Consider the following 26,499-nt stretch of genomic DNA (forward strand, 5'->3'; position numbering starts at 1 on the left):
CAACAGAAGCCCCCTCTATACAGAAGGCCCCTCTCTCTTCTTTCCTCTTTCCCCTTCCTCCATTTGCCCAGGCCCTTTCCCTTCCCCTCCATAAGCATTCAGCAGCAGGCATTGATTCTATGTCATTTATTCTATATAAATGGAAACACGTCATCTCATTGTCTGTATGTTTACATGATTGGCACTATGTCACACACCTCGTTTTATGTATAATCATATTTAATATATTGAATGACATTTTACAGTTTTTATATTGTTTGTTTTCAATTTGGGGGTTTTTGGCCCCTCGAGACCGTGTTTTAAGATTTAGCCACGCTGCCATATAGTGTTCCAGATTATGCACGAACCACATTAATTGACATCCTGTAGTGATGGACACTTAGGGGGCCCTAACACCCGACTGTCACAAACGGTGCTATAATAAACATTGTGTTCAGCTAGAATTTAAAAACCAAGATGAGTTCATTCAAGTCCCTCCCGTAAAATCGTGTACTACCTGCTTAGAATCCAGTGTGTGCATTCTGAAGTTCTGAGCTTAAAATGGTTTCCTACAGCTTAGAATACTTGTTCTCACCTACCACTGCTGTGTCCCTGTCCTATGGCACAGGACAAAATTAAAACTTCCTGAGCATTTCCGGGGCGCGTTCTGTCATTGGGTGAACAGCCTCTGAGCCTTCCGGCATAGAATAAAACAGTCACACATCTTCCCAATAATCGTTCAGGTCTTCGACAGGGAAAACTTGGAGGAAGATTCTAGACTAGTAAGGGGGGAGGATTGGTCTTAACTCACAGTCTGTAACACAAGGTCATGAGCGTGGGAAACACACATGCTCAGGAATGAGGCAGAGTCTTGACTCCTCCTAAGGCAAGTTACTGAACCTCTGTCAGCCTTGGTTTCTTCACCAATAGAATTAGGATGGGGATAGAGCCCGCCCCATGGCGACACTGACAGGTCACGTGTCAGGTGGGTCTTGCAGGATGCCTGACGCACAGTGAGCCTTCCCCTTAAAGGGTTCACCGTGGGACATGAGTGAGAAAGTCTCCTCAGCTCAGGTTTGATGCGACATCTTTGCACACGTGTTTCTGAGCGTTTCTGAGGGCCAGTTTGGCCCTGTCTGTGGAGTCTCTCACCATCTTCCGGCCTGGTACCATGTCAGAGACCTGGGAGGGGCGAGGTGGGTGGCGGGCGGCAGCCGTGGGTATGAGAAGAGGGCAGGGCGTAGGAGGGGGCAGTCCCCCCACGGTTGTATCCCATGACCGAAGCCCCTCGACCTATGAGTGTGAGGCGACAGCTGTGGGCTGAGGGGTGGGGTAGCTCCCTCTGTCCTGGGAGGACAGCTGAGAGCGGATCTGCAGCGCGCGGTGAGCCGGGCGTGGGACCGCACGTGGGTGCGGGCAGTCGGAACGACACTCCGCATCGCACACACGCTCATGCATCCAGAACATTCTCATCCAACTTCAGGTAGAAACTTGGCCCTAGACACTTGCTTCCCACGACTCCTGGGGTTATTTCAGTGTGTTGGACTCCGGGGCGGGCTGAGCCCGGTCGCCTGAAATAATTGGGTAAACACATCTGTCCGTTTAGTGTGTGGGGCTCCCTCCCGGCAGCAGATTGGCTGGCTGTGGCGTCCGGCGGGCTTTCGCTCCGCCCATCTGGAGGCCAGCTTCACAGGCCCACGTGACCCCTGGTGACAAGGCTCTGAGCCGGCAGCACAGTGGTAAGCGGAGCTGGGTCGGCGATGCCGCCTCGTTTCCAGCTGATTATTAGTTTTATCCGAAGCTCACAGGACTAATAAGACTCTTTATCTGAGTGATCAACTTCCGTGAAAGTTAGTTTTATCAGGATTATGTTTGACTTAAATACAAAAACCAGTATAGTAAGCAAAGAAGTATCTCAAGTTGGCAGATTCCCATCCTGCCCCCCCCATAAGATGTTAATTTTTTCCAGCTGATGGGCAGCAAAATGTGGAGGGAAGAGGATGGGCCTTATCGTTCAGTGTCCCCGGGGTCAGTCCTGAGTCTGCTGTGTGCTCTGGACAAACCTCCATCAGCGGGTGCTTCCTTATTCGTAACAGGGGGAGCGGTGACCCCCAAGGAGCGCTGGGGGAGTCCAGCCTAACGCCCTTGTTCATACGTGTTCAGCCGAGCTTCTGGAACACAGCAGCTCAGTAGTGGCAGGGCAGTGCTATGGGAACTGTGTATCTGCAGAGTGTGCATTCGTGTGTCTCTATACACATGGTATGGGGGTGTCTAAATATTAACATTTTAATGTTCACGTTTCTCTCAGGGACGTAGACAGCTCCTCAGTGTTACCTGGGGCATATTTACCGGCCAGTTACCCCTGGCTGTGTTGAACCCGCAGTGCTAGCCCAGGCGTCCTGTCTTTCCGCCCCCTCTCGCTTCCCCACACCCACCTTTCTCTGGGTCTTCCCCCTCCCGCCCCTTTCTCCCATAAGTTTCCCCACTGATAAGAAAGGTGAATACATTAGTGGCACAATCAATTGAAACACAAATATTTGGAAAACATCTGTTTTGCTGAAGAGGAGCCCAGTGAATGGCGGTCAAGTTTAAAACAGCCGTTCCTGCACATGAACGACCCGAGGGTGGCGGGTCCCCCACGTTTTATCACCTCGTGGCTGGTGAAGCGATGTCTCTTGCCCAACCTGTAGGACTGTTAGTACTTTGCATCCTGTGTGGTTCTGCTGTGGTGCCTCCACCATGCTGGCACCGCGGGCGCTGGCTCCGGACAGGGCAGGGTCCTGTGATGGAGACATTTCCTGTGCGTGTGTGTGTGTGTCACGTAACCGTAAGCACTCCTGGCCTGAGCTTCCTCATCCACGTGAGTGAGTCGGAACTCCGTGATCTCAGAGGTCTTCCTCAGTTTCCAGGTTTTGTGAAACACATAGCTACAATGATTAAGAACTCCACATTTCATTAGCAGTTTACAGGAGGTGTAAAGACTGAGGTTAGCAGTAGAGATCCATTTATACAAATAATCCGCCATGAATCCTTGAGGATGGATGCTTGGGCTCCGTGCTCATACGTGTAAACATCTTTTGCTAGACTTTTTGATCTGTGTCGTTATCAAATACATACAACTTCACGTTTTACTTTCCACCGATGATGTGATTGCTGTGTACAGGCCATTATTTAGGGCTCTTTATCATTCAAGTTGTAGGAAAGTTTTAGCGAGATGATATAGCCGCCTCTCCTCCTTGAACCTAATACCTGTAACTGTATTTACTAAAGCACAATATAATTCATCTTTAGTAAACAGACTATTACCACTTTAAACAAATAATAGAGGTCTAGTTTTTATTTATACATAATAAGCAAATTTCCCTAGAAATAAAAGTGTAGTAGCCAGAGTTATGGAATATTCAAGTTGAAGAGAACTTTAGAACTCTTTACTTTTCCAGGAATCTTCAAACTGTCATTTCAAACCTTGACGTTCTCTGGTTTTTACGGAAGGGCTGTTGGGAGGAGGGTGGGGAAAGTTGGGGGGATGGAGACGGGTCCCTGCAAGCCAGACACGTGATTTTACATGGGGTGGAGGGAAAGTATTTTAAATTTTGTTATAAGAATGAATTAGAATTCTCATTCTGACCCCTCGTATTCTAGATGAGGAAGCTAATATACCACTGGGAGGTGAGAAACCTCTGGTCATAAATAGAAAGGAATCAGCAAAAGAACCCAAATCTCTTACACCCACACAGAGTGTCTCCTCGGCCAGTACCCAGACCGCTGAAGGAGCGACAGGCCCACAGCAGACAGTTCAGGCCTGTCAGCCATGCTTTTGGAGGACCGAACCCGTTAGGCTGCCTGTGACAGTGGAACCACTAGAGTCTTCTGTGTCATCTTCTACTCTTTCCCAATTTACCTCTCGTTTATTTTCAGACCTTAAGCCTAGTGTCACGTAAAAATCGTGTTGACACAATGGTAGGTCCGCTCTCAGAGAGCTGGATCCATGTTGGAAACGTTGAATGAGGCAGATGTGATGCATAGAGCACACCCCACAGCAGCTCTTGTAACCCTACAGGGAATGTCACCTGGCCGGCCACATAGCAGGTCAGAAATACAGACTTTTGTTCTCACCATCCCCATACTGGTGTTTGCAGAGTAGAAAGAGTGGCCTTACGGGTTGTGGTAGCTTCTAACTGGTAAGAACTCCCAATGTGTATGTTTTCACATTTACAAAACTCTTGCACTCAAATCGCATTATATCCCCACAACAACCATGTTGATGACCAATTCTGCGCCTCAAGACTTTTAATCTGCCCGGGGTTGCTCAGCTTACAAATGTCAGGCCTGCCCGGGACCTAAAAGGAGGTCTTCTGACTGGTCCCCCACCCCCACCTCTGCTGCCCCAGCTTCACCTGGGCGGTTACAGTCACTGTTCCCTCTCACGAAGGGAAAGGTGTTGTCACTGCTGAGGGTGTTCCATTCGAGAACAAGACATGGTTGTTGTTAGTTTTATTTACTTGCAGCAAGTAATGGCGATAGGGGATTCACATCCAAAGCTCTGGCTTCCCACAGGGAGAAGGGAGGCGTAGCCATTGCCTGTCTACAGTATTTGGTTAATTACACGTTGATTTCTTCTTTGCAGTTGGCTATACCTATGCACTTAAGTTTCTGTCCTACATCTGCAAAATACTGTGCAACATTGTGTCTGCAAAATACTGTGCTACATTGTGTCTGCAAAATACTGTGCTACATTGTGTCTGCAAAGTACTGTGCTACATTGTGTCTGCAAAGTACTGTGCTACATTGTGTCTGCAAAGTACTGTGCTACATTTGAACTGTTTAGCAAGAATAGCAATTAGTAAAAAAAACCCAGACCTGGAGACCCTGGTCCTATCTGACAAAGGGATACAATAGTTTGCTGCAATTGAATGCTCTGATTAGCTTTATGCTCTGTATAGTCCCTGTTTTCTGGTTACATTTTACAAAGGTACAGAAACATTGTATATATGAGGAACTTACATTCCTCTTTCCTTCTATATATTTAAAGGAACTCTGGAAAAATCTTTTTAATTAAAAAGAACAGCAACACTGATTAGCTATGTCTGGGTTCGTACCAGGGTAAGTTAGGGACAAGGTAAGAGGGAAACTTTTCTGATCATTTTCTATTTTTTATTGAATCATTTGCATATATTACTTAGAAACAATGTATTTTAAGTTATTGAATTCATTAAATGGATAAATATTATCTGTTATGATGTTGAGTATTCTGTGCCCGGCTTTACGTGCATTATCCATGCTTAGGACTTTACATGTATCATCTGTAATTCTCATAATAACCCCATACGGTGTGTTCTACCACCATTCTCGACTTGCAGATGAAGAAACAAAGGCACGGCGAGGTTAGGTAATTTCCCTGGGCTGCAGGCTAGTGATGGTGAGAGAGAATTCGCATCCAGTCTGCTTCTCGAACTCATGCTTATAACCACGATAGGAAGGAATTAAACACCAAGAACCTCAATTTTGAGTGTGTTCCAGTATGATGTCAGAGATATTTTCAGTTTGGCAGTTTTGAATTCTGTAAAGCCTCAATAACGTGGGTCCACATCTATAGTGCAAGTCCAGGGAGACAGTGAAATTTCCTTTATGCTTATGTAATCCAAGGATTACATTTGTGCTGTGGCTGGAATAATATGCCATAGATTGAGGTATCAGATTTTCTGTGCCAAATATTATAAATGCTGAGACGCCTAAGGATATGCCAGGGGCAGTGGGTGGGGAGGGAACAGTCCAGATGGCAGAGACAGCAAGGACCAGGATGGATGGCAGGGTGGCCTTAGGGTGGCCCGGCAGGCACAAGGTTTCATCTGCCACCCCCACAGGCGTGAAGTGCCCACTTGGAGGGTTTGGTGTGTGTCACCACTGAAACCCCAATGAAAGACGGGAATACCTCAACATCTTGCAAAAGTCGGAGGGAGATGTTGCAACCTGGAAAAAATAAAATAAAATAGTCTCTTATGTTAGAATAAAAATCATTTGAAAAGCTAGTGCAACAAATAATCATTTGTTACATGCTAGCATCAATCATACTTTAAAGTAAAAGTTTTTGTCCCTAAAAGTGGATTATCATATGCAAGAATCAAGTCATGCAAAAAGGAGAAATATAATATGTTAATTTAAGAAAAAACGTTAAAAGTCATATCTGGAAAAAATGTTCATCTTTTAGTAATTCAGATGATGAGGAAAACCAAGTGTTTATGGCCAGCATGAAAAGAAAGACCACTGTAGGAAAGTCTATAGCTTGAGTAGGATTTGGGGGGGGAACGGGGGACGGAGAGGGGTGCATGCACAATTCTTACCTTCAGTTCAGATTAGTCCTAGTTTGTAACCCAGGGGGGATCACAGGAGATAGGACATGTAGAGTTCTTAAAACATAATGCAAGCTACACCTGGCATATAACAAGCACTCAATAGATGTTAAACACTAATCATCATCCCCAAAGTTGTTTGATTGATTTTTCACACAGTAAATATCCCAGGTTTTTCTATTTTCCCAGCGGTGATACAGCAGCAGGTCCTCGGATAATGCCTTTCGCTGTAACGTTGATGAGGCATCATAGGGACGTAATTCCTGTTTCTGTCAATTAGCCCATGGGAAAAACTGGTTTCCTTCTGCGTCCTTTCGCAATGATGACATTAAGTGAGGACTTACTGTACTGTGTAGATCCTCAAGTCACTGAACTGAGGAGGAGAGTGTGTCCCTCTCCTTGTCTCTTACCCTGGCAATGCCACATGGTGACCAGAGGCGGGGGCTGCCCTCCAGGCCACAGAGAGCAGAGACACCGGTCACCTCCCCACTCACTCCTTCACAGCCTGGGGTTAGCCTGTCCAAGCTTCATGAAGCCCAGGCTGTGGGTGGTGTCGTCTCCTGGGACCTGTCCCATACATTCACCCCTCTTTACCTCCCAAGCCCAGAAATTTGGCCTGTGTCCCTTTTTTTCTCAGCTCCTACCACCTATGGTTTCGTTTGTCTTTGTAATGGCCCTGTCCTGGGCTCCTTAACAAATGTGATACAATGTCCCTTAACTTCTGCTTCACCCCGGCATTCCTAGAAATCATGACACATCAGCCCTTTGTTTACTGCAATCTTGGCATATGTGGTAGCGAGATGTGTGTGTTAGTGAGTAATAATCAAAGAAGCACTCAGTGTCATGAAAGTTGAACTAGTAACGTGGACGTTATTAGAAACATGTCTTAGAAAAGGGCTAATCATCCTTTAAATTATTTTACAAAAGCCAGAATTGGTCCCTTTCCTGCCTCGATTCTTTCCCACCTAAGAAGACAACTCGCAGGAGCTTTCTGTCCCTTGGTTCTCAGAGCCGGGCGTGGGGAAGAGCCCCCCTCAGACCCTTGTTATGTAGGAAGATCCTGACGGCTGTCAGCAGTTCCCTGCAAGGACTTGAAATGCCTTTGGGGACGTGATGCTTCTGTGATCTGTTTTGTTACGGTCCTCCTGCTGGCAGCATTTCCGTGGCTGGGTCTTGACCCAGACTTATAAATGCATGATTTACTCTCTGAGTGGTTACGCCGAGCGGAGCCGGGGAAGACCCCTCACGCTTTTCAGTGTCTTGCTGCCTTGGAGAATGAGCTTGGACGACATCATGGGAACGGAAAGCACATAGTAGGAAGGTCTCGGGTAATTTTCTTACCTACAAGAATATCAGCGAGTCTGGGAAAACATTTGGGAGAGAAGATGGCATTTTATTTCTTAAAATTGGGATTTAGCTCTCCGAAAGCGGTGAACAGTAAGGATAGATAATACTACGGAATGTATGTCGAGTTGTGTTTTCATGATACTCAGAGAATAGTGATATTCAGTACCACTTGTGTGCCTTCTAGTAAAAACTGGCATCCCTATTTCCATCCATTCTCTTCGTCTCTGTGTTGCTACTATGTAGATAAACTTGAAAGCCTGTAGCCCTGATGACATGTAACCAAATAATGGGTCCTCCTTTGTTAGGGACACTGAAAAGTGGTTTCCTAAGAATTGACCGGTCTATTGGGTGAATACTTTTGTAGTAACATTTCTAAGATGTTTTGTTTTTTGTTTTTTGGGGTTTTTTGTTTGTTTGTTTGTTTGCTCATTGCAGAAAACAAATACACCTGCTTGGGTAGTAAAGTTTATTCAGCAAAAAAAATCAGGTCGAATCTTGGCTAACGGCAGGTAAATTCTCATAGCCAAGCAGTCAAAGTAAATACCTGAAAAGGCCTCTTTAGGCAGAAATCCTGGTTTCTATGCTTCAGCCCCTATAGACCTACCTGCTCGATGAAAATGACACGTCTGCATTTTAATTCCACTGCAACAATGGAGCATGTCAATACCAGTACTTGTGCGTTAAGGTCTTGAAGCAAAACTCCTGGATTTGTTAAATATTTCCTTAAAAGTTGACTGTCTTCTGATTCATCGTGATAGATTCTGGCTTGCAGGTAGCTTGGAGCCGTGAACATTTGTAAGGCCTCAGCAGCAGGTCGCTAGAAAAGTGTTCTTTACGTTGTATTTAACTTTGAATGAATGATTGGGGGTGTATTTCCAACCTGTTTTTCTTCTCTGGAGGCACAGATGAGAACCTATACCTTCTGTCCAGCACGGAAGGGTCTAAACTGCTGGCAGTGGAACAGGGTGGGCTCCGTGGGGAGGGCAGGTGAAAACCAGGTGATTCTTCTCCAAGCTCAGGAACTTAAGAAAGCTGACTTTTCGTGTGCACGCAGTTTCTCTTCAGGCTCTCAATAGATGCATTACCATGTTTCCCCAAAAATGAGACCTAGACGGACTATCAGCTCTAATGCGTCTTTTGAAGCAAAACTAAGACCCAGTCTTACTTTACTATAAAACCGGGTCTCATTATTCATGTAATACAATAATTAATATAATATGATGTAATATAATATGATATAATATATAATGTAACGTAATAATATAATGTAATACAATACCGGGTCTTATATTAATTTTTGCTCCAAAAGATGCAGTAGAGCTGTCTGCCTAGGGTCTTATTTTTGGGGAAACACAGTACATTTTACAAAATTCATACTGGAAGGTGGCCTTTGAAAAACTGCTCTGTACATATTCCAGTAGCACTCAGCCAGGAGCTAGAGGTACCTTTCCTTTTCCTTCCGTTCTGGTTCCTGTTTCTCCTCTTACTCTTTAGTTTTTGGTGACCTCTCCAGCGTCCCTGCCTGGGCTCATCCTGCCCAGAAAACCAGCCCAGCCCACCTCACAGGCGGTGAACACCTGGACGCAGGGAGCGGGAGCTCAGCCAGTGTGTACGGCACAGAATCTCACACAGCTTGACTCAAAGCCAGAGCACGATTGGATTATGTCAAAAAGGGAAAAAGGGTGCCACAGGCATTTGCCGTGTTTCTTCACCAAGCAGGCTGATTTAAATATAGCTACTATCGCAGTCTGTCCAGAATTAAAATAGCCCAGGACAAATGGCAAATGGCAGGGAGGGGGGCTCTTTGCCAAGAGATGGCTAAGGGACGGGAAAGACGGGTTGTGCAGGCTCAGAGAATAACAGCAGGTAGGCCCCCCGTAATCCTGCTTCAGAACCTACATTTCAGGTCACGTCAGTTCCCACTGCGTCCCGCAGAAGACAACACTGGGTACGGCCGTCAGAAGCTTGGGAGGGTACTCCAAAAACTGAATGCAAATGTGCTGTATTCTTATTTTTAAGTGAATATCTGGTTACTGAATCCCAGTTTAATGATTTCTCATCAAAACTCAAGCACAATCCCCCTGCAATTAGGTTTGCCAGGCACAGGAGACCTTTTGAGCCCATAAATTGAATTACGTAATAACCCTGTCCCAAAGCCTTATTTGACAAAGGAGCCTGGTACTGTACATAATGAAACTAATTTAAAAGTATGAGCAGTCCTGATGTAACTAGTTGCCAGGGCCGTGGTAGCAGTCAGTACAAGAGTTTTTGCTAATATTTCACTTCAGTTATTCATTCCTGAAATTTTTCGTTTGGTTGGTTTTTTAACTTTCTCTTCATTCCAACTCTCATGGTCACTGAGATTCACCAAAAGCAAAAAAAAAAAAAAAATCATTAGATAATAAGTATAGTTAAGTATTTGCCCCAAATGAGAACAAATAAAAACCTCAGACACATATAATAGTGTTTAACCTTTGGTGGTGCAAATATATATTTCAATCAAATATACATATTAAAATGTATATATTATATATTTATGTGTGTTTATGTGTGCTTCCCCCAAAATTCACTATCGTACGGAATCTACCACACAGACATTTCATTCTGCATTAGAAATGGTCACGATAGGAATTTTCACCTTCTCATAGCATTTAAATTGATAGTCACAATTGATAGTTGCTTCTACGATGACAGAGCAGATTTTAAAAATCATCATCCTAGGTCTTTTCATTATATTTAAAGTGAAAGAGGTCTGCTTCAAAAATTAGTTTCAGACTTTTAGAACCAAGATAGATAAGCTGTTTTCTGCAGTTCAGCCGGCACCATGGAAAAGAAATTGTAACAAGTAAATTGCAAGAAGTAATGTGTCAGGCTAAAATGTGACACTGTGGTGACTTATTGCAGTGTCTCAGAACCTGGGGCGTGACAGGCCTCTCTCTCAGAGCAGCGTCGGAACCTTCTGCATTTTCACTTGACCACGCATGGTCACTCTTTGAGCTGTGGGTGCGGGGAGAGCTCAGAAAAGCATTGCAGAGCAGTTTCATACTGACGATTGACTCTTGCCAGCAGTACCCATCTGCCAGGGAGAACTTTAAGAGAAAACAAGCTTTCGTTTCACCACCAGAATTGCAGAGGGCTCAGAACAGGTGGCGAGATGTATAATATAAATTATAAGTAGGGAAAGAAAAATGAGCATGGTATCCAGAATTAAGTGGAATTGTGTGTGTCCAGAGTAGCAACTAATTTAAAAGCATGTCTAGACATTGGTGAATCATGAAGTAGGTTGAGGTTTTATTTCGGGTAGAAAACATTAGGAGTGGATCATGAAAGGAGGATTTGGATAGCGATGTAAAGATGTCAGGAGAGACAGGCCAATGGTGATTATTTTAGGGAACCAATTGCAAAAGTGATCTGAAACCTGGAGAAGAATCCATCGGAAGACAGGAGAGTGGGGCATGAGGGACATCTGTAAGAGCTCCGAACAGCATGGATGCCAGCAGCAAGCCACTCGCCAGCCACTGGCTCCCGTGTGCTCTCTCGTGCTCCTTGTCTGCCGAGCACAGGGGCTTCTTCACTCTCCTTACTCTGGAACGGGTGCCATTCTCCAGGGCATTCCACTTCCTCCCGGGAAGAAGCCCTATCTGCGTGACAGTGGAGACCCTCACACGCTCCTCAGGGAATGGAGGCCTCTTCAAGATGGCCTTGGTCCCCCCACCCCCACCCTACCCCCAGGTCTATTTATAAAAGGAGACCTAGAGATCTTTTTTTATGTGAAAGTGAGCTTTATTTATATGTTTTTTATTGTACCCATCTCCCCAACCCCCTCCCCCTTTGGCAACCATCCGTTTGTTCTCTATGTCTGTGCGTCTGTTTCTGTTTTGTTTATTCATTTGTTTTGTTTTTTAGATTCCACCTGTAAGTCATAGCCTACGGAATTTGTCTTTGGCTTATTTCATTTAGCATAATACCTTCTGGCTCCATCCATGTTGTTGCAAATGGCAAGATTTTATTCTTTGTTTATTGCTGCATGATATTCCATTATGTATATATGTACCACTTCTTCTTTATCCAGCCATCTGTGGATGGACGTGTAGGTGGCTGGGTCCAATAAATACCCAGCGTGGAATTGCTGGCTCATATGGCAGCTCTAGTTCTGTTTTTAATTTTTTTTTGAGAAATCTCCATAATATTTTCCATGGTGGCTGCACCAATTTGCAATCCCACGAACAGTGCACGAGGGTTCCCTTTTCTCCACATCTTCGCCAACACTTGTGTATTTTTTGGTGATGGTCATTTTGACAGGTGTGAGGTGATCTCATTGTGGTTTTAATTTGCATTTCTCTGATGATTAGTGACGTTGAGCAGTTTTTCGTATGTCTACTGGCCATCTGTGTGTCCTCTTGGGAAAAATGTCTGTTTTTTAATTGGATTGTTTGTGGGGGTCGGGGGTTAGTGTTAGGTTGTAAGAGTTCCTTATATATTTTGGATGGTAACCTCTTATCGGATGCATCTTTGGTGAATATCTTCTCTGTTTAGTAGGTTGTCTTTTTGTTTTGCTGATGGTTTCCTTCACTGTGCAAAAACTCTTTAGTTTGATGTAGTCCCATTTATTTTTTCCTTTGTTTCCCTTGCTGGAGGAGATACATTCAAAAATACATTGCTAAAACCCATGTCAGAGTTTACTGCCGATGTTTCCTTCTAGTTTTATGGTTTCAGATCTTACATTTAAGTCTTTAATCCATTTTGAGTTTGTTTTTATATATGGTATAAGAAAGTAGTCCAATTTCGTGTTTTTTTACATATATCCGTCCAGTTTTCCCAACACCACTTATTAAAGCGACTGACCTTAACCTTCATTTTGTTAATTTGTTATTCATATCGATTTACAGATGTTGAGCCATCCTTGAATAACTGAGGCATATCCCACTTGGTCATCGTGTACAATGTATTGTGGAATCCAGTTTGCTAATATTTTGTTGAGAATGTTTGTATCTATGTTCATCAAGGATAGTGGCCTGTAATTTGCTTTTTCTGGAATGCCTTCGTCTGGTTTTGGTATCACGGTAATACTGGCTTTGCAGAATGACTTTGGAAGCATTCCTGCCTCTTCAGTTTTTTTGAAATAGTTTAAGAGAAAAGGATGGGCTTGTCTTGGACGTCATGATTAACTCTTACGGGCCTCGCCTTTCCTTAATGGCCCTTACGTTGGCATGGTAACAGGTTGACCCAAAGGGATTCCACATAAAGCTGTAAAACGGCTTTCTGTGCCCCATTTCATCCATGCCGGAACACAGTGAAGAATATGAAGTGTCATATTCCATTGTGTCCAGTGCAGCATTATTTGGGTCCAAAATTGTGTATAAATGCATTGTACAGGTTTCTACCAGAATCCTACAGACCCTCTCGTGGCTCCAGGGTTCTCTACCTTACATGCAAGAGGATTTTTCACGTTCCCACTTGAGATAACACACAGCAACCGTAAGGCAAGGACCCATCCTTTTGTCGCCAAGACTGTTGTCATTTCAGTAGATGCTACGATGGCTTTGAAAAGGAAGCAGACCTATTTGCAATACTCCTGACACTGGCTAAAATTTAGCACATTCGGAAAATCTAACTTGGGAAGCATAGCCCGCTGCACTGAGGTGGACCCGGGGCCTCTGGCACAGCTGAGAGAAGCAGGTAAGGCCCTGAACCTTGATGCTGACAGCTCCCTACAAACGCCCGACTCGGGTGGGCAGGCCTTGTGGTTTGGCAGGTCACTCCCTGCCCCTCCCGAGTGCCGCCCGCCTTTCCCCCAGCTCCAAGACAGCAGTCAGTAGATTTTGCATTCTTGGACCTCAGAAGACATTCTTACCTTAATGCCAATCACAGCCTGAATTCCGCCCTGGTTTGGGGGGTGTACAGCATTCCCTCTCTGCCTGGCATTCCTCTGGAAATTCTTGGGGCTCAGTGTGGATCTCGGACGGGTGAGGAGTCGTTCCATTCCAGTTCATGCATCTGTCACTAAGGAATGGAGTCGGCGGAAGGAGACCCGCATTCCCCAGTGGCTGCAGCAGGCGTCTTTCCATCCTCCCAGCAGGCACGAATCCCAGGCTCGAGAGTCAATTAATTCCATCATGAAGGAAAATAAAGGTTAAAAGTTCACCAAAATGTGTCTAGCAGGCTCCTGGTCCAGAAAAATCCAAGTATTATAAGCACCATAAGGATGTAGTATTGAAGCAGATCACTGACAGAAGGAAAATATTCCTATTATTTGAACCAGATTTTAACATTATTTTACTTACTTTATTTGAGTCCTGCCTTGCACGTCTACCGTTATCTCTGATGAAGGAGGCGTATACATTTTGATCTCAATGTACGTGTATTCATCTTCAAAACTGCCTTTGTCCCCACTCCACCCCCAAATTGTACCAAGTGTTACTTTTACGTAAAAGCCCTAAACAGGAAACCAGTTGCCCTGGTTTATGTATTTGTTTCTGCCTCCATTTTTCTCTGTGTCTTTGGATGAGCTATCATTTTATCTGTTGAGTATTGGGATGAAAAATTTCTGTTCTCAGTTTAACACGCAAAGACTGAAAACAGGTAAAAATCACAACAAATTGTTTTAGATTTTCGTAAGGAAAAAAGAAGAAAACTTTCTAAGACTTCAGGAAGAATTGGATGATCTCGTGATATTTCCTTTTAAATTTGGAGGCACTAATTACTAATTTGGTGATCTGGGGAAGGCAATCCTGAGTTGGATGAATCTGCAGTATTTTTAACACCACCTAAAAATGTTCCTGCTAAAGAATAACCTTGATGAAAACCAAATCTTTCCTATAGTTTCCAGCAAGATGGTTTCTAAGCTGTGTTATTTCATTTGAAAGCCAGCCAAAACTGGTTTTAAAATCTATGTAAGAGGAAGAAGCTCAAAATTTGCATTTTTCAATGGGAATCGTAACTCTATTAAAATTAAAGTATTGAACAGAGGAATAAAGAAGGCAACAGACTCAAAGAGAAAGCATGAATATAGGAAGATAGACCTATGGATATGAATGAATTTTTATAGCAGAAAAAAATATAACTAGAAGATGAAATGATTAAATAGAATGTTTGCTAAAGCAAAATCTGGAAGACAGTAGCACAGAAATCTCTTCACAACATGGCCACACAGGTTGGAAGACCTGGGTTCTGCCCATTCATCCTACTGAATTGCTGTGTGACTTTGAATATGTCCCTCAGCCTCTCTGAGTCTCCAACCCCTGCAGAAGAGCAGAGTAATTGACCCCAGGGGAGGGACCATGTGGGCTCTCGGAGGCCTTTCCAGTTCCAGTTGTGTTTTTCAATCTAGTAAAGCAGATCTTTCAGGAGTCACTTCCTTGTAACTAGAAGCGTAACATAGAGCACATCCTTGATGCTCGTTAGATTATCGTCCCCATGTCTGTTGCAGCAAAGAACTGAAGATTTAAAGTGAAAATAGTCACGGACTTCTTAGCTGAACTATTGAGTGATTTCCTTGTCACAGACCAAGCATGAAGTAAATGGACATTGTAGCTGAATTGCAATTCCTACAAGGAAACACAAAGTGAAGAAAACTAGTTTGCTGAGAAAAATAACGAAATCCTCACGATTTGGGCATTCCTCGAAAAGCGGTTCTCTCATAAACTCAACTTCAAGACATGTACGTTGAGTGCAACGGAGCTTAAGATGCCGGATGGTTTTGCGTAGCCAGCCCCAAGCAAATTCTTGTTCAGACCGTGCAGCATCAAATGCCCCGTAGAGGATCGGGTCCTTTTCTTGTTCATTATTTCGGCATAGCTAGACAGAGCAAAGGGAAGTGGTAAACTGGTAGATTCTAGGTTTTTAGACAGACATTTTTTTAATGTGTGTGATACTGATATTAGTTTTATTCTCTTAAATTTTTTTTATAATTTATACAATTTATTTTTTATTGAGGTATAATTGACACACGTTGATTTCAGCTGTACAGAATAGTGATTCAATATTTGTGTATACTGCCAAATAATCACCACAATGAGACTAGTTAACAGTCGTCGCTACACCTAGTTACAGGATTTAGAGAGCCATTTTCGGTAATATAAAGATAGAAAATGGGTATTTTATTACCTGAGAGAATGTGTTTCCGTTGTGAGTTGTGAAGGAGGCATTCTAAAGGATGCCTGTCATTTTGAAAGTGTGAGCGATGTTTGCTTAATGTTCTAAAAATGTATAAGGATTTATAAAATGGAAGGGTTTGAGCACCACGGAGCGTGTATTTAATGGGTGTTTGAAGCAGTAAGTGGAGTTTGGGTCCCCCTCAGCCAAACAGTGCTCACTGCCATCATGTGTGTTGACCAAGTAGATAGTCTTAAATTGCTCGAATTCTTCGTCATACTTTAATTTGTACCCATAAAGGACCAGGGGTAAAGAACAAGAAGCAAAACCACACTGGTGTGCAAACGAAAACAGCACGGACCTGACAATTCTCATCGCCGCTGCCCAGAAGGTCTTCTCAGGTACTGAAAGTTGCAAAGTTCTTATCCGGCACCTCCAGATGTTTCTGGGATGGCACTAAAAGGAAAGCGTCGTCATGATTACATCTGGTTTCGCTTTACGGAATATGCCTCTGTTTTAAAATACGTTGACCTACCTTTTGTTACCAAAAACCTACTAGCTGCTAATTTGAGCTAAAGGTGTACCCTTTAGTAGTAAGCCAGATTTAGTCAGAATAAGGTCGTTTCTGTAGCATTTGCCATAGGAAGGATAGATAAAGCCTTATTTCACTCTATTTAAAAGCACCTAAAACTGTAATAATAGGCTGCATTCATATGACTTGACAGTTATCAGGTTACCTCCCCAGTTTTCATTTCATCCTAACTTGACCCTTTCTGTTTCCTCTGGCCCGGACGCCACCCGGCATGTGCCCTCCTGCCTACCCAGAGCTGTGTGGTGGTGCCCTCCATCCTTCTTGCTGGGGTCTCTACCTGCATCAAGACTACCTTCTACTTTTTCTGCTGAGACCTAAAGTCAGGTGTTTCTGATCCCATTCAGCAATTCTAATCCTCCTTCCTTCCGTAAAACTTGCATGCAGTGTCGCTTCCAAATGTTCCCTTCTTTAAGCCCCCACATTCTTCCCACCAACCCTAAATTTCAGCAGAAGATGAATGGCCACGTATCGACTCACTATCCTCTCTAAGTTAGCGCTAAGTACTTCATATAAAGCTGTTCTGATCCAGAACAACTCTGCAAGATAACATCATCCCCGTTTTACAGGTAAGGAAATGAAGATGACACAGCCAGTATGTGATAAACTGGGGATTGGACTCAAGTCTGTCTCGTTCCAAAGCCCACAACTCTCCCTGTCTCCTTCAGGCTTAAACTGGGGATTGGACCCAGGTCTGTTCCAAAGCCCACAGCTCTCCCTGTCTCCTTCAGGCTTAGGATCTTTCACATCTCTTTAAAACACTGGATCAACCCTTCACTGTTCTTATATTTCTCCCCTTCTTTTGCTTTATCTCAGACCTGACTCCAACAGTTGTTATCTTCTCAAAGCTTCTTCGTCCTGTTCTCTGAGCATCTTTCTTCTTCCCGCCTTATGGCAGGATCAGCTCTCGTTTTCTTAAGATACGAGTAAAGCGTGTTTTGCCTTGGTCCAGCTCATCCTTCTGGTTATCGTCCAAATCTCCCCCTTTCTTTCTGGGTCAGAAGTCTCCAGCCTGTGGCCCACACCTGCTTGCTCTGCTTCCTCTGCCCCCTTGCTCACCAACCCCCTTGGGTCTGGCTTCTGCTGTGGCCTTCTGGTTCAGACTGCCTTCTCAAAGGTTCTTAGCGCATTTGGTGGCCTCCTTACAGCCCTCAGCTTTCTCCAGCACATGGCAGGACTGGCAAACTATCCCTCCCTCTGATTCTAACCGCACAGTCACAGCGACTCCACGTAAGTCAGCCAGTCAGTGCTGCTGCCCCAGAGAGGGGACAGAGTCCCATCTGGCCCACTTAACTCCTAAGAGGAACACAGATTTCTCCAGGAAGAACTTTGGGTGGTTCTATGGGAAGTTCACTTTCCACCTGTATACCGGTGCCTCCCAAGTCCCCTGGACACTCTTGTCTCTGGCCTGAGACCTTTGCTTTCTGGACTCACTCGATGGGTTCGTCCACCTTTCGTGAACTCATCTTTTGAGGTCAGATGCCCCCCTTCCTGTTTCTGACCTGGACCTTTGCTTAGCCTGGCAGCCCCGGATTTCCAACCATGAATGCCTGTGTCATGTCAGATCCTGCTCGTCCGAAAGTGGACTTGTCATCACCTTCCGTTTGTGTCCCCATCCCACCTGCACAATTTCTGTAGGAAAGTCATTCATCTGGAGAACCAAGTTAGAATTCCTGGGGTTATCTTTTATGTTTCTCTCCTTCTTCCCCATTTCGCCGTTCCACCAGTATTTGCTGAGGACCGCCTCTGTGCCGGGCCTTATGTTAAGAGCTGGCAACACAGACAGGGAGGCTGCCCTCATGTTTCAAAGTTCTGAGCGTTCTTCCCTTAAAATGGCCTTCGGCTACTCCTGGTCTTACAGCCAGTGCCCTCAGCCCACCACATGCGCTGGCCGGGGTTAGTGCGACCGACCACTCAGCTGAGCCCAGCCTTTGGCCTTTCCACCTCACTTCTGCTGGACACATACGACGCTCTAGAAATACTTGTACATCAGTGAGTGTGTTTTCTCTCTTTTTAAAACTAGAACCTAAAATTGAGCCTCTGAACCATTTGTAAGTGTACAGTTCAGTAGTGTGAACTGCATTCACATTGTCATGCAGCAGATCTCCAAAACTTTTTCATCTTTTCAGAACTAAACCTCTACACCCCTTAAGTCCTAATTCCTCGTTCTCCGTCCCGCCGGCCTCTGGCAACCACCCTTCTCCTTTCTGTCTCTATGAATTTGACTCTTCTAGGTACCATAGGAATGGAGTCGTGCAATCTTCGTGCTTATTTCACTTAGCATAGTGTCCTCAAGGTCCAGCTACGTTGTAGCAGGTGTCAGAATTTCCTTCCTGTTAAGGTTGACTATTATTCTACGTACGTACAGTCATGCACAGCTTAAGGAGGGGGATATGTTCTGAGAAGTGCATCGTCGGGTGGCCGTGTCGTTGTGTGAACATCAAGGAGCGTACGTACTCATGTAAACCTACATGGTCTAGCTTCCGACTGTAATCGTATGTGCTAAGCTGTTATGCCCCTGGCAGCACATTCACCTTTGTTCACACCAGCATCACCACAAACGTGTGAGGAATGCCTCACGCCACAATGTTACCACAGTTACGAGCTCACGAGGATGGGAATTTTTTAGCGCCATTATACAATCTTATGGGACCACCGCCATCTATGTGTCATCGACCAAAACGTCGTTATGCAATGCATGGCCGTATCGACCACATTGTGTTTATCCATTCATTTGCTGATGGACACTTGGGTTGTTTCCCCCTTTTGACTGTTGTGAATACGCTTCTGTGAACCTGGGTGTACAGATACCTCTTTGAGACTCTGCTGTCAGTTCTTTGGGTATATAGCCAGGAATGGAATTGAGGGATCATATGGTAATTCTATTTTTAATTTGGGGGGAACCACCACACTGTTTTCTACAGCAGCTGCAACATTTTACACGTCCACCAGCAGTGTACAAGGGTTCCCATTTCTCCACATCCTCGCCAGCACTTGTTATTTTCTGGGTTGTTTTTTGTGGGGTTTTTTTTAATAGTAACCGTCCTAGTGACTATGAGGTGGATCTCATTATGATTTTGATTTGCACGTACGTTATAATTAATGATGTTGAACATTTTTTCATGTGTTTATTGGCTACTTGTATGTCATCTTTACAGAAATGTCTTTTCCAGTCCATTGCCCATTTTTAATTGTTGTTGTTGTTGAGATGTGGGAGGTTTTTATTAGATTTTTCTAGAACCTAACCTATTATCAGATATGTGGTCAGCAAATATTTTCTCCCATTCATTGGGTTGCAGGTGATTCTATTTCAAAGTGAAGTTTTAATCTTATTTAGTGGTATTGTTTCTGAACTTTAAAAAAACCCCCATTAAAAAGGACTATTTTTCTAAAAATTATTTCAAGAATAAAACATCCCTTAAGTTGTTTTTTTTTTTTTTTTTTTTACATCCAGTTTTCCTCAATGCATAAATTGCACGGGAAAGCAAATTCCAGATAAATTTTATAAACCAATAAAGTAGAAGAGAGATAATTCTTTGGTATATTTCCACTGATTAGAAAGGTGCATTTGGACCTGACCTATCCAGAGAGCACGGCCCTTAAGCTTATTAAGTTCGGTCAAATGTTAGGGCATGAAGTCTGCAAACTACTTAAGAATGAGGACGTATTTTCCAAGCTTGACAATATTCTGGGTATAGAAGAAAATCCTATACAGGAAGTTGACTCGTAGGTTGTACTGTCCCCAAGTTTCTCGACACGTCGCTGAGCGTCAGCGTACCGTGAGGGGCTGGGTCCAGAAAACAGTACAACAAGACCTTAGGGAGCCAGTAACTTTTTCCCCTATCTTGCCAGTTTCCAAAAAGGGTTTGCAAGGGCCTAATGATGGGTTGCATATGTAGGAGTATTCCTGGCACTGGGGGATGTTAAAGCCATGTCATTAGGGAAGGTCACCATACACGTACATTGAGGGTAGGTTTGCTCCAAGCTTCCCCGTGGCCTTCACAAGAAGAGAAACAGCCAAGTGTGTAGTTCTCGTCTATGGCACAAGGAAGCACACCAGTTTATTATCAGAGTCCAAATTGTTCCTGGCAGTGACCTTGAAGAGGAATGTACCGCCTAGATCTTTCTGAACATGACAGTGATACGGGTTCAAACAGTGGACCGCATTTTACACAAGGTATGGAACCATTCTTCATACGAACCGTGGTCTGCCCTCGATGAAAAGCCAAGGGTGTGATATGATGATGATTCTCTGAAGACAGTCCTATGATAGTTAAAAAATCATGTGGTTTAATTTTTGATCTCCTGGACGAGAATCATTGTCCTTTCTAGATTGAAATTGTCGTCAGCTATGTCAGTGAATAGATGTATAAAAAGACTGAAAGGTAGAAGTTGGGCCAGACATCCAAGGGACCCCATGTCCCTTAGCTGGAGAAGTACGTGCTGAGCCTTGCCCGGTCGGTTTTATCAGAGAACCAAATCCAAATTGAAAGACCATTTCCTTACAGGTGCAGGGACTTAGCAATCGGGCCCCTGCTTTTAACTGACCTCTGTGGAGCCACCCGGTTTTATTCGGATCGAGACCATTCCTTGCTTACCAGACTGATTTCTTCTTTAAAAGGGCTACAAATGTGTGCACAAGATCATCGGTTTTCGCAAATCTAGGTCTCTCATCCATGAATGTCACCGTCCAAAAAAGAAAGGCTAATTAATGGGTCGTATATTTTGCGTTTTCTTCGCGTAATGCCATCACCCAGGAAAGAATTTTGGTTATTGTCAGGCATTTTCGAGAGAACCGGAAAGGGGCACAGAAGGGTCGCCAGCGAGGATAGGAAGCAGGGAGGTCAGATCGGCCTTTGCAGGAAGCCTGGCGAGAGATGGCAGTGATGTGGGCAGGGCAGGAGCAGTGGCGAGAACGAGGAATGGCTGGATTGGGGACATATATTGGAGGTAGTGCCAACTGGATTTGCTGACCGTGGATGTGTGGCGTGTGAGAGAAGGGGAGGCATCAGGGTGACTCAAGGGGTTTTGGCTTGAGCCACTGGGAGAACGGTGTCGCATCAACTGAGGCTCAGGCTCTTATGACCAATCGCTCTTACTTTTAAATTGTGCTCATTTTCTCTAACTATTTGGACGTCAGAGCAAATCACCTGTACAACCCCTGAACCAAATAAATTATGGCCTCAGCCATCAGAGTCAGACCAGGAAACTTTGATTTCATAGGTAACAAATTTCAAAAGACACCAAAATCAGCATATCTTTTGAAGCAGTTTATTGTTGGGGAGAAAATGTATGAAAAGTAGAACTAGCAAAATGTGTAAATACCGTATACATTTTGTCTTCAGCGGAATTGTACATTGTAGATGGAAATCATTATCAGCTATGTTAGAAAGGGAGAAATTGGGGAAGGCATATGGGGACCCACATGTTACCTTAGCTGGGCATGTATTGTTTGTATGCGTGTTTTTGGCATAAATATTATTATGTTTAATAAATATTGGGAAGCCAGACTATACGTTGTTCTGAGAAAGATGGCTTAAGAGTTCATGAAACACTGTTTCGATCATTAAAGGAAAAAAAAAAACAAAACACTCAGATACTCTTTAAATCACTGATGGGAGAAATAAGTTGTAGTCAAGTTCTTAATGCAGGTGACGCCAACATTGACTGTTTCGGCTGTTCACAGGCGACCTTTGCAGGGCTCGTGTCCAGGAGGGAGTCACTTAGCTGCTGTGTGAGCTTAGCCAGCTGCCGAGGTGTCTGCGTCTCTTCACTCATACATAGTAACTCGCTACAAGTTAAAGCTTTGGTTTACTTATAAAAATATGACCCTGCAAGAAAGTCAGTGGCAATCGCCCAAGAGAGGTTGCTTTTCACTTACTGCTTGCTGCATTTTCTGGAGAAAGTGGATGTGCTGATGGTATTTGGAGGCTGAGGAGAGTCCAAACATCCGTGATGGCAGCAGTCTTTTGAGTGAATGAAAGGCACATGGGGACGCTTGCCCCTTCTGTGTGTATATGTTTTCCATGTAACCAGCTACAGCAGCAGGACTGATCACCCCCGACTGACCACCCTGAACCCCCATGCCCCCAACCCATGAATGGTGGCACGTCCTACAGGCTGACTGATTAAAAGGGTCATGTGTTGCTCTGGAACTGAGCCTGGAGTTGGAACCCATGAATTCACTAACATGAGCCAGAGTTTTGCCCCCCAGGCAACATCTGGACATAGCCGTGGCCTGGCCACGCAAAGCTGGTGGTGACACCAAACTCCGAGTAAGTTTCTGTTCTCTTTGGCTTGTGATCAGATGCACAGCTACCGAAAGCTCCAGGCAGACCTCTGGTTTCAGCTTTGCACATGGTTTTGACTCAGCTGAGCCAGCTGAGCAGGGAACCTTGACCCAGGGACGGGCACTAGATAGAAAGGTGTCCCCTCCCCGTTTGGTCTTACATGAAAGAGCAGATAAAACTTTCAAGGGTCAAGGCTTCACTGATGTTATGCTTCCCAAATATAGTTGCAGAAAGGCTAAGCTGTTCTCTAGTTCGGCACATTGTAAAAAGCGGCAAAAATAATCCTACCATTTTATTTGACCATTTTATTTGATCATGATTGTATCCAAATAAGGTGTTTGTACTTGAGTTTCATAAATTGATCATTGAAGGGCTAGGAGATTTTATTACAAGGCACTGCAACTGTACTCTCACGGTTCCATTAATTATGATACCAGACATAATGAGGCTCTGGCTAAGAATAGCAGGCAAAACGAAAAATAATTCTGGGAGAAAGGAGTTGAGATTCTGGGAAACTGAAAGAATATACCAGAGGGCACCTGCTGATTATCAGGCACGATGCATGGGACTGAAGCATCACCTGTCATTGGTGATGGCTGCCCTGCCGGGGTTACGAAGCCGGTTGTTTAGGAATCCATTCGAACACTCCTGATTTTCTCTCCATTTCATGATACCCTTTAGACAGAGATCATCTAAAACACCCTCCGGGATTCAGAGGTAACAGTTTTGATTAATGGACCTTGATCCACTCTTTTTTAATAGACTTTATTTTTTAGAGCAGTTTTAACTGTACAGAAAAATTGAGCAGAGTACAAGGAGTCCCCACACATCTCCTCTCCGTAGACCCAGAGCGTCCCCCTATTAACACGTTGCATTAGAGGGGGCATTCGGCACAATTGATGACCCAATGTTGATACAGTAGGATTACCATGTTTCCCCGAAAATAAGACCTAGCCGGACCATCAGCTCTAATGCATCTTTTGAAGCAAACATTAATATAAGCCCAGTCTTATTTTAATATATTATAAATCCAGGTCTTATATAACATAAGACAGGTCTTATAGTAACATTTGCTCCAAAAGACACATTAGAGCTGATGGTCCCACTAGGTCTTATTTTCCGGGAAACACGGTCACTCGAGTCGGTGAATTACTTTAGGGTTCACTCTTTGTACAGTGCAGTAGGCTTTGGCAAATGCAAAAGGTCGTGTGTTCCCCGTTACAGTATCGCACAGAATAGTTTCACTGCCCCAAATAGCCCGTGATTTACCCATCCATCCCTCGCCCACTTTCACCTCAATCCTTGGCAACCACTCACTGGTCTTTTTACTTCCTCTGTAGTCTTGTCAGTCCATTCATCTTTAAGTAACTACTCAGCTGTTTCTAAGGCAGCATCATTCATTCCTTTCTTTATAAAGTGAGCCCTCAATGAACACTATGTGCCAGGCAGTGTTCTTTGCACGGGCCATACCACAAAAGACCAAAACTTTAAATTCTCAGGGATCGCGAAGCTTGCGTCTGGTCCATCAAGCCCCCAGGCTCAGCTGGGTCCTAAGTAGGAGTGAAACGGCCCTGTGAGAGCAGAGGACAAGAGGGGACAGTTGGAAAAAGTAATTTGAGAGTGGGGCCCCCTACCAGTCAGCCCCATGGTCTCAGGTCAGACCTCATCCTCCTGTTCCTTCTTCCTACAGTCTCGTCCCACAGACCGTCTGCTCGCCTCTGTGTTTTCTCTCCAAAGAGCAGTGAGGGCACGGTGCCATCTCCCCGCTTCTCCCTCCTGTTCTCGTCTCTGACAGAAGTCCAAGCACCTTTTTTAGACTTGATTAAGTTTTACTGATTACCTGCCGCCCTGCCTGTTCTAATAAAATAGGCAACGTAGAACGTTTGCCGTAAGAACCAGGTGCTGTGATCATCTAAGTGCTAACTGGACAAGGTCTCCTGTGGGAGCAGGTGGCCCAGCGTCTCGGTCAGGCCCTTCGAATGCCCTCTTCTCAGGCAGGCAGACATCGGTTCCCCTGTTGTTGCCAGAACAAGTCCCATGTTGTCCCTGCTGCGTTGTCCTGAGTCCCAGCCCTCCAGAAACATCGAAGGTCTCTGAGTGAGGGTGGCCCTGGGCCAGGGGAGAAAGATGAAAGACATCCGTGTCCTCCTCTCCCACCGCCGCCTGTCTCCTTTCTGTTTTGCACAACCAATGTGCTTCAGGAACAACTCCAGGGATGCCTGGGAACCCTGCTGAGTGTACCCTTAGAGCAGGCCCTGAGGTCTGCCCCTGAGGCTGGGGGAGCCCGTTGTGCTCCCCTCTTCCCAACTACACGTTCAGTGACAGGACGCTGGTCGCCTGAAACCGGCCACGGTGGGAGTGTTTACACCACGGAAATGGGTCAGTGCTACAAATCAGAGCTTTACTTCCCTGCCTGGCTCCCGCCCCCAACCCCCCAGCTACTATACCCGCATATCACTGGGAAGACCCTTCTTAATCGAATTTCACCTCGGGAATGAAATCCATGGACGCTATGTTAATTTATGCCCTCTAATTCTACTCTCCGCGGTTTGGGAGAGGACCCCCAAGCCAAGTCCCTAGGCGATTTGATGTCCTGAGTTCTGAAAACCAGGGTTTGCATCTGGCTGTATAGACATGCTCATCTTTCCTTTGCCCTGAAAAGGGGTTGAGGCCATTTATTGGTGGTTTCGTGCATGTTGTCTCCCTTGAAATGTCACAGCAACAGGACTGTAAAACTTGGGGTTGCAGGTGCTGCAGGATCACAATTAGCATTTCTTTTCCGCGGCAGCGGGTGTGCTTGTCCGCGCTTAATTAACCAGGTGCCGCCCTGCTGACGGGCCCTTTGTTCTCCCTGCAGGACCGCGCACGCCAGAGCGAAAGCTGACGCCGCGGACCAGGCTGCGCTGGCTGCCCGCCAGGAGAGCGACATCGCGAGAGCTGTGGCCAGGGAGCTGTCGCCGGACTTCTACCAACCAGGTAAGCCCCTTGTCCTGTGATGGAACAGGTAAGAGCGTGGCGTCCGGTTTCCCGTTTGGGTCCTTTTCCGTGTCACTGAAAGGTTGTGTGCTTCATGAACCCCAGAAAAAACTAGGAAACAAGCGACAGCGAGAGTTACAAATCATTCCTGAAGCCTGAGTGTTAGCGCTGGAGACTCAGATTCTCCCCAGGGTATATCTCCGGTCCTGCTTCCCCTCCCCCACCAACAAACTGAGCTGATGGCAGGAAAGGCCACAGGGTCTAAAAGAAGTATCTGATTCTAAGAAAGTGTGTTACAGTTCAGTGACCGTTACAGGTGCTGTAACAAATAGCCCCAAATCAGAGGCACCTGTAACATTAGCAGTAAGAGAAGAGCCAGTAAGAACTGTGACTTTTTTTTTAATGCACTTAAACTAAAATTCAAAGGAATGTCGTTAGGAGGTAAAGAAGTATCCCCTTAAAGAGAGATTGGCCTGCACAGGTTAAGATGGCAATGCGTGTCACGATGGAGGCAGTGAAAGTGACAGCCTCGAAACATAGAAATCAATACTGATTATCTGCCTCTCAAGTGTTATAAAATATCAGTAGACAAATATTTGCAGTCGGTTTAACTATTTCAGTCACTTCCCAGTGGTTTCCTAGGAGACTGTGTCCATCCTTTTCTATAATATGCTGATGTTAATAAAATGGCAGTAGCCATTTTTGTGTATGTTTCTTTTATGTATGTTTTGTGTTTTATAAACAGCAGCGTTCTGCTGATTGAGGGATCGCCAGATTTCTAGGGGAAGGGACCGAAGATGTTCTAAATTTCTAAATGTCAAAGTTTATATTTTCTTGGTAAAGAATTTCTCTGCGTTGGTTTCTGTTCAATCAG

General features: G+C 44.7%; 1 protein-coding gene across 4 annotated transcripts in view; it reads left to right on the forward strand.

The window, feature by feature from the left end:
• JPH1 (junctophilin 1) overlaps positions 1-26,499 on the forward strand; it is a 76,940-nt gene that overhangs the window by 33,314 nt on the left and 17,127 nt on the right. For all 4 annotated transcript variants that reach the window (XM_033126563.1, XM_033126561.1, XM_033126560.1 and 1 more), the window contains exon 3: positions 25,507-25,625. In XM_033126563.1, coding sequence (XP_032982454.1) covers positions 25,507-25,625 — 119 coding nt within the window. The remainder of the gene's footprint in view (positions 1-25,506; positions 25,626-26,499) is intronic.

This window comes from Rhinolophus ferrumequinum, chromosome 14, assembly GCF_004115265.2.
Source record: "Rhinolophus ferrumequinum isolate MPI-CBG mRhiFer1 chromosome 14, mRhiFer1_v1.p, whole genome shotgun sequence".
In the NCBI taxonomy this organism is placed as follows: domain Eukaryota; kingdom Metazoa; phylum Chordata; class Mammalia; order Chiroptera; family Rhinolophidae; genus Rhinolophus; species Rhinolophus ferrumequinum.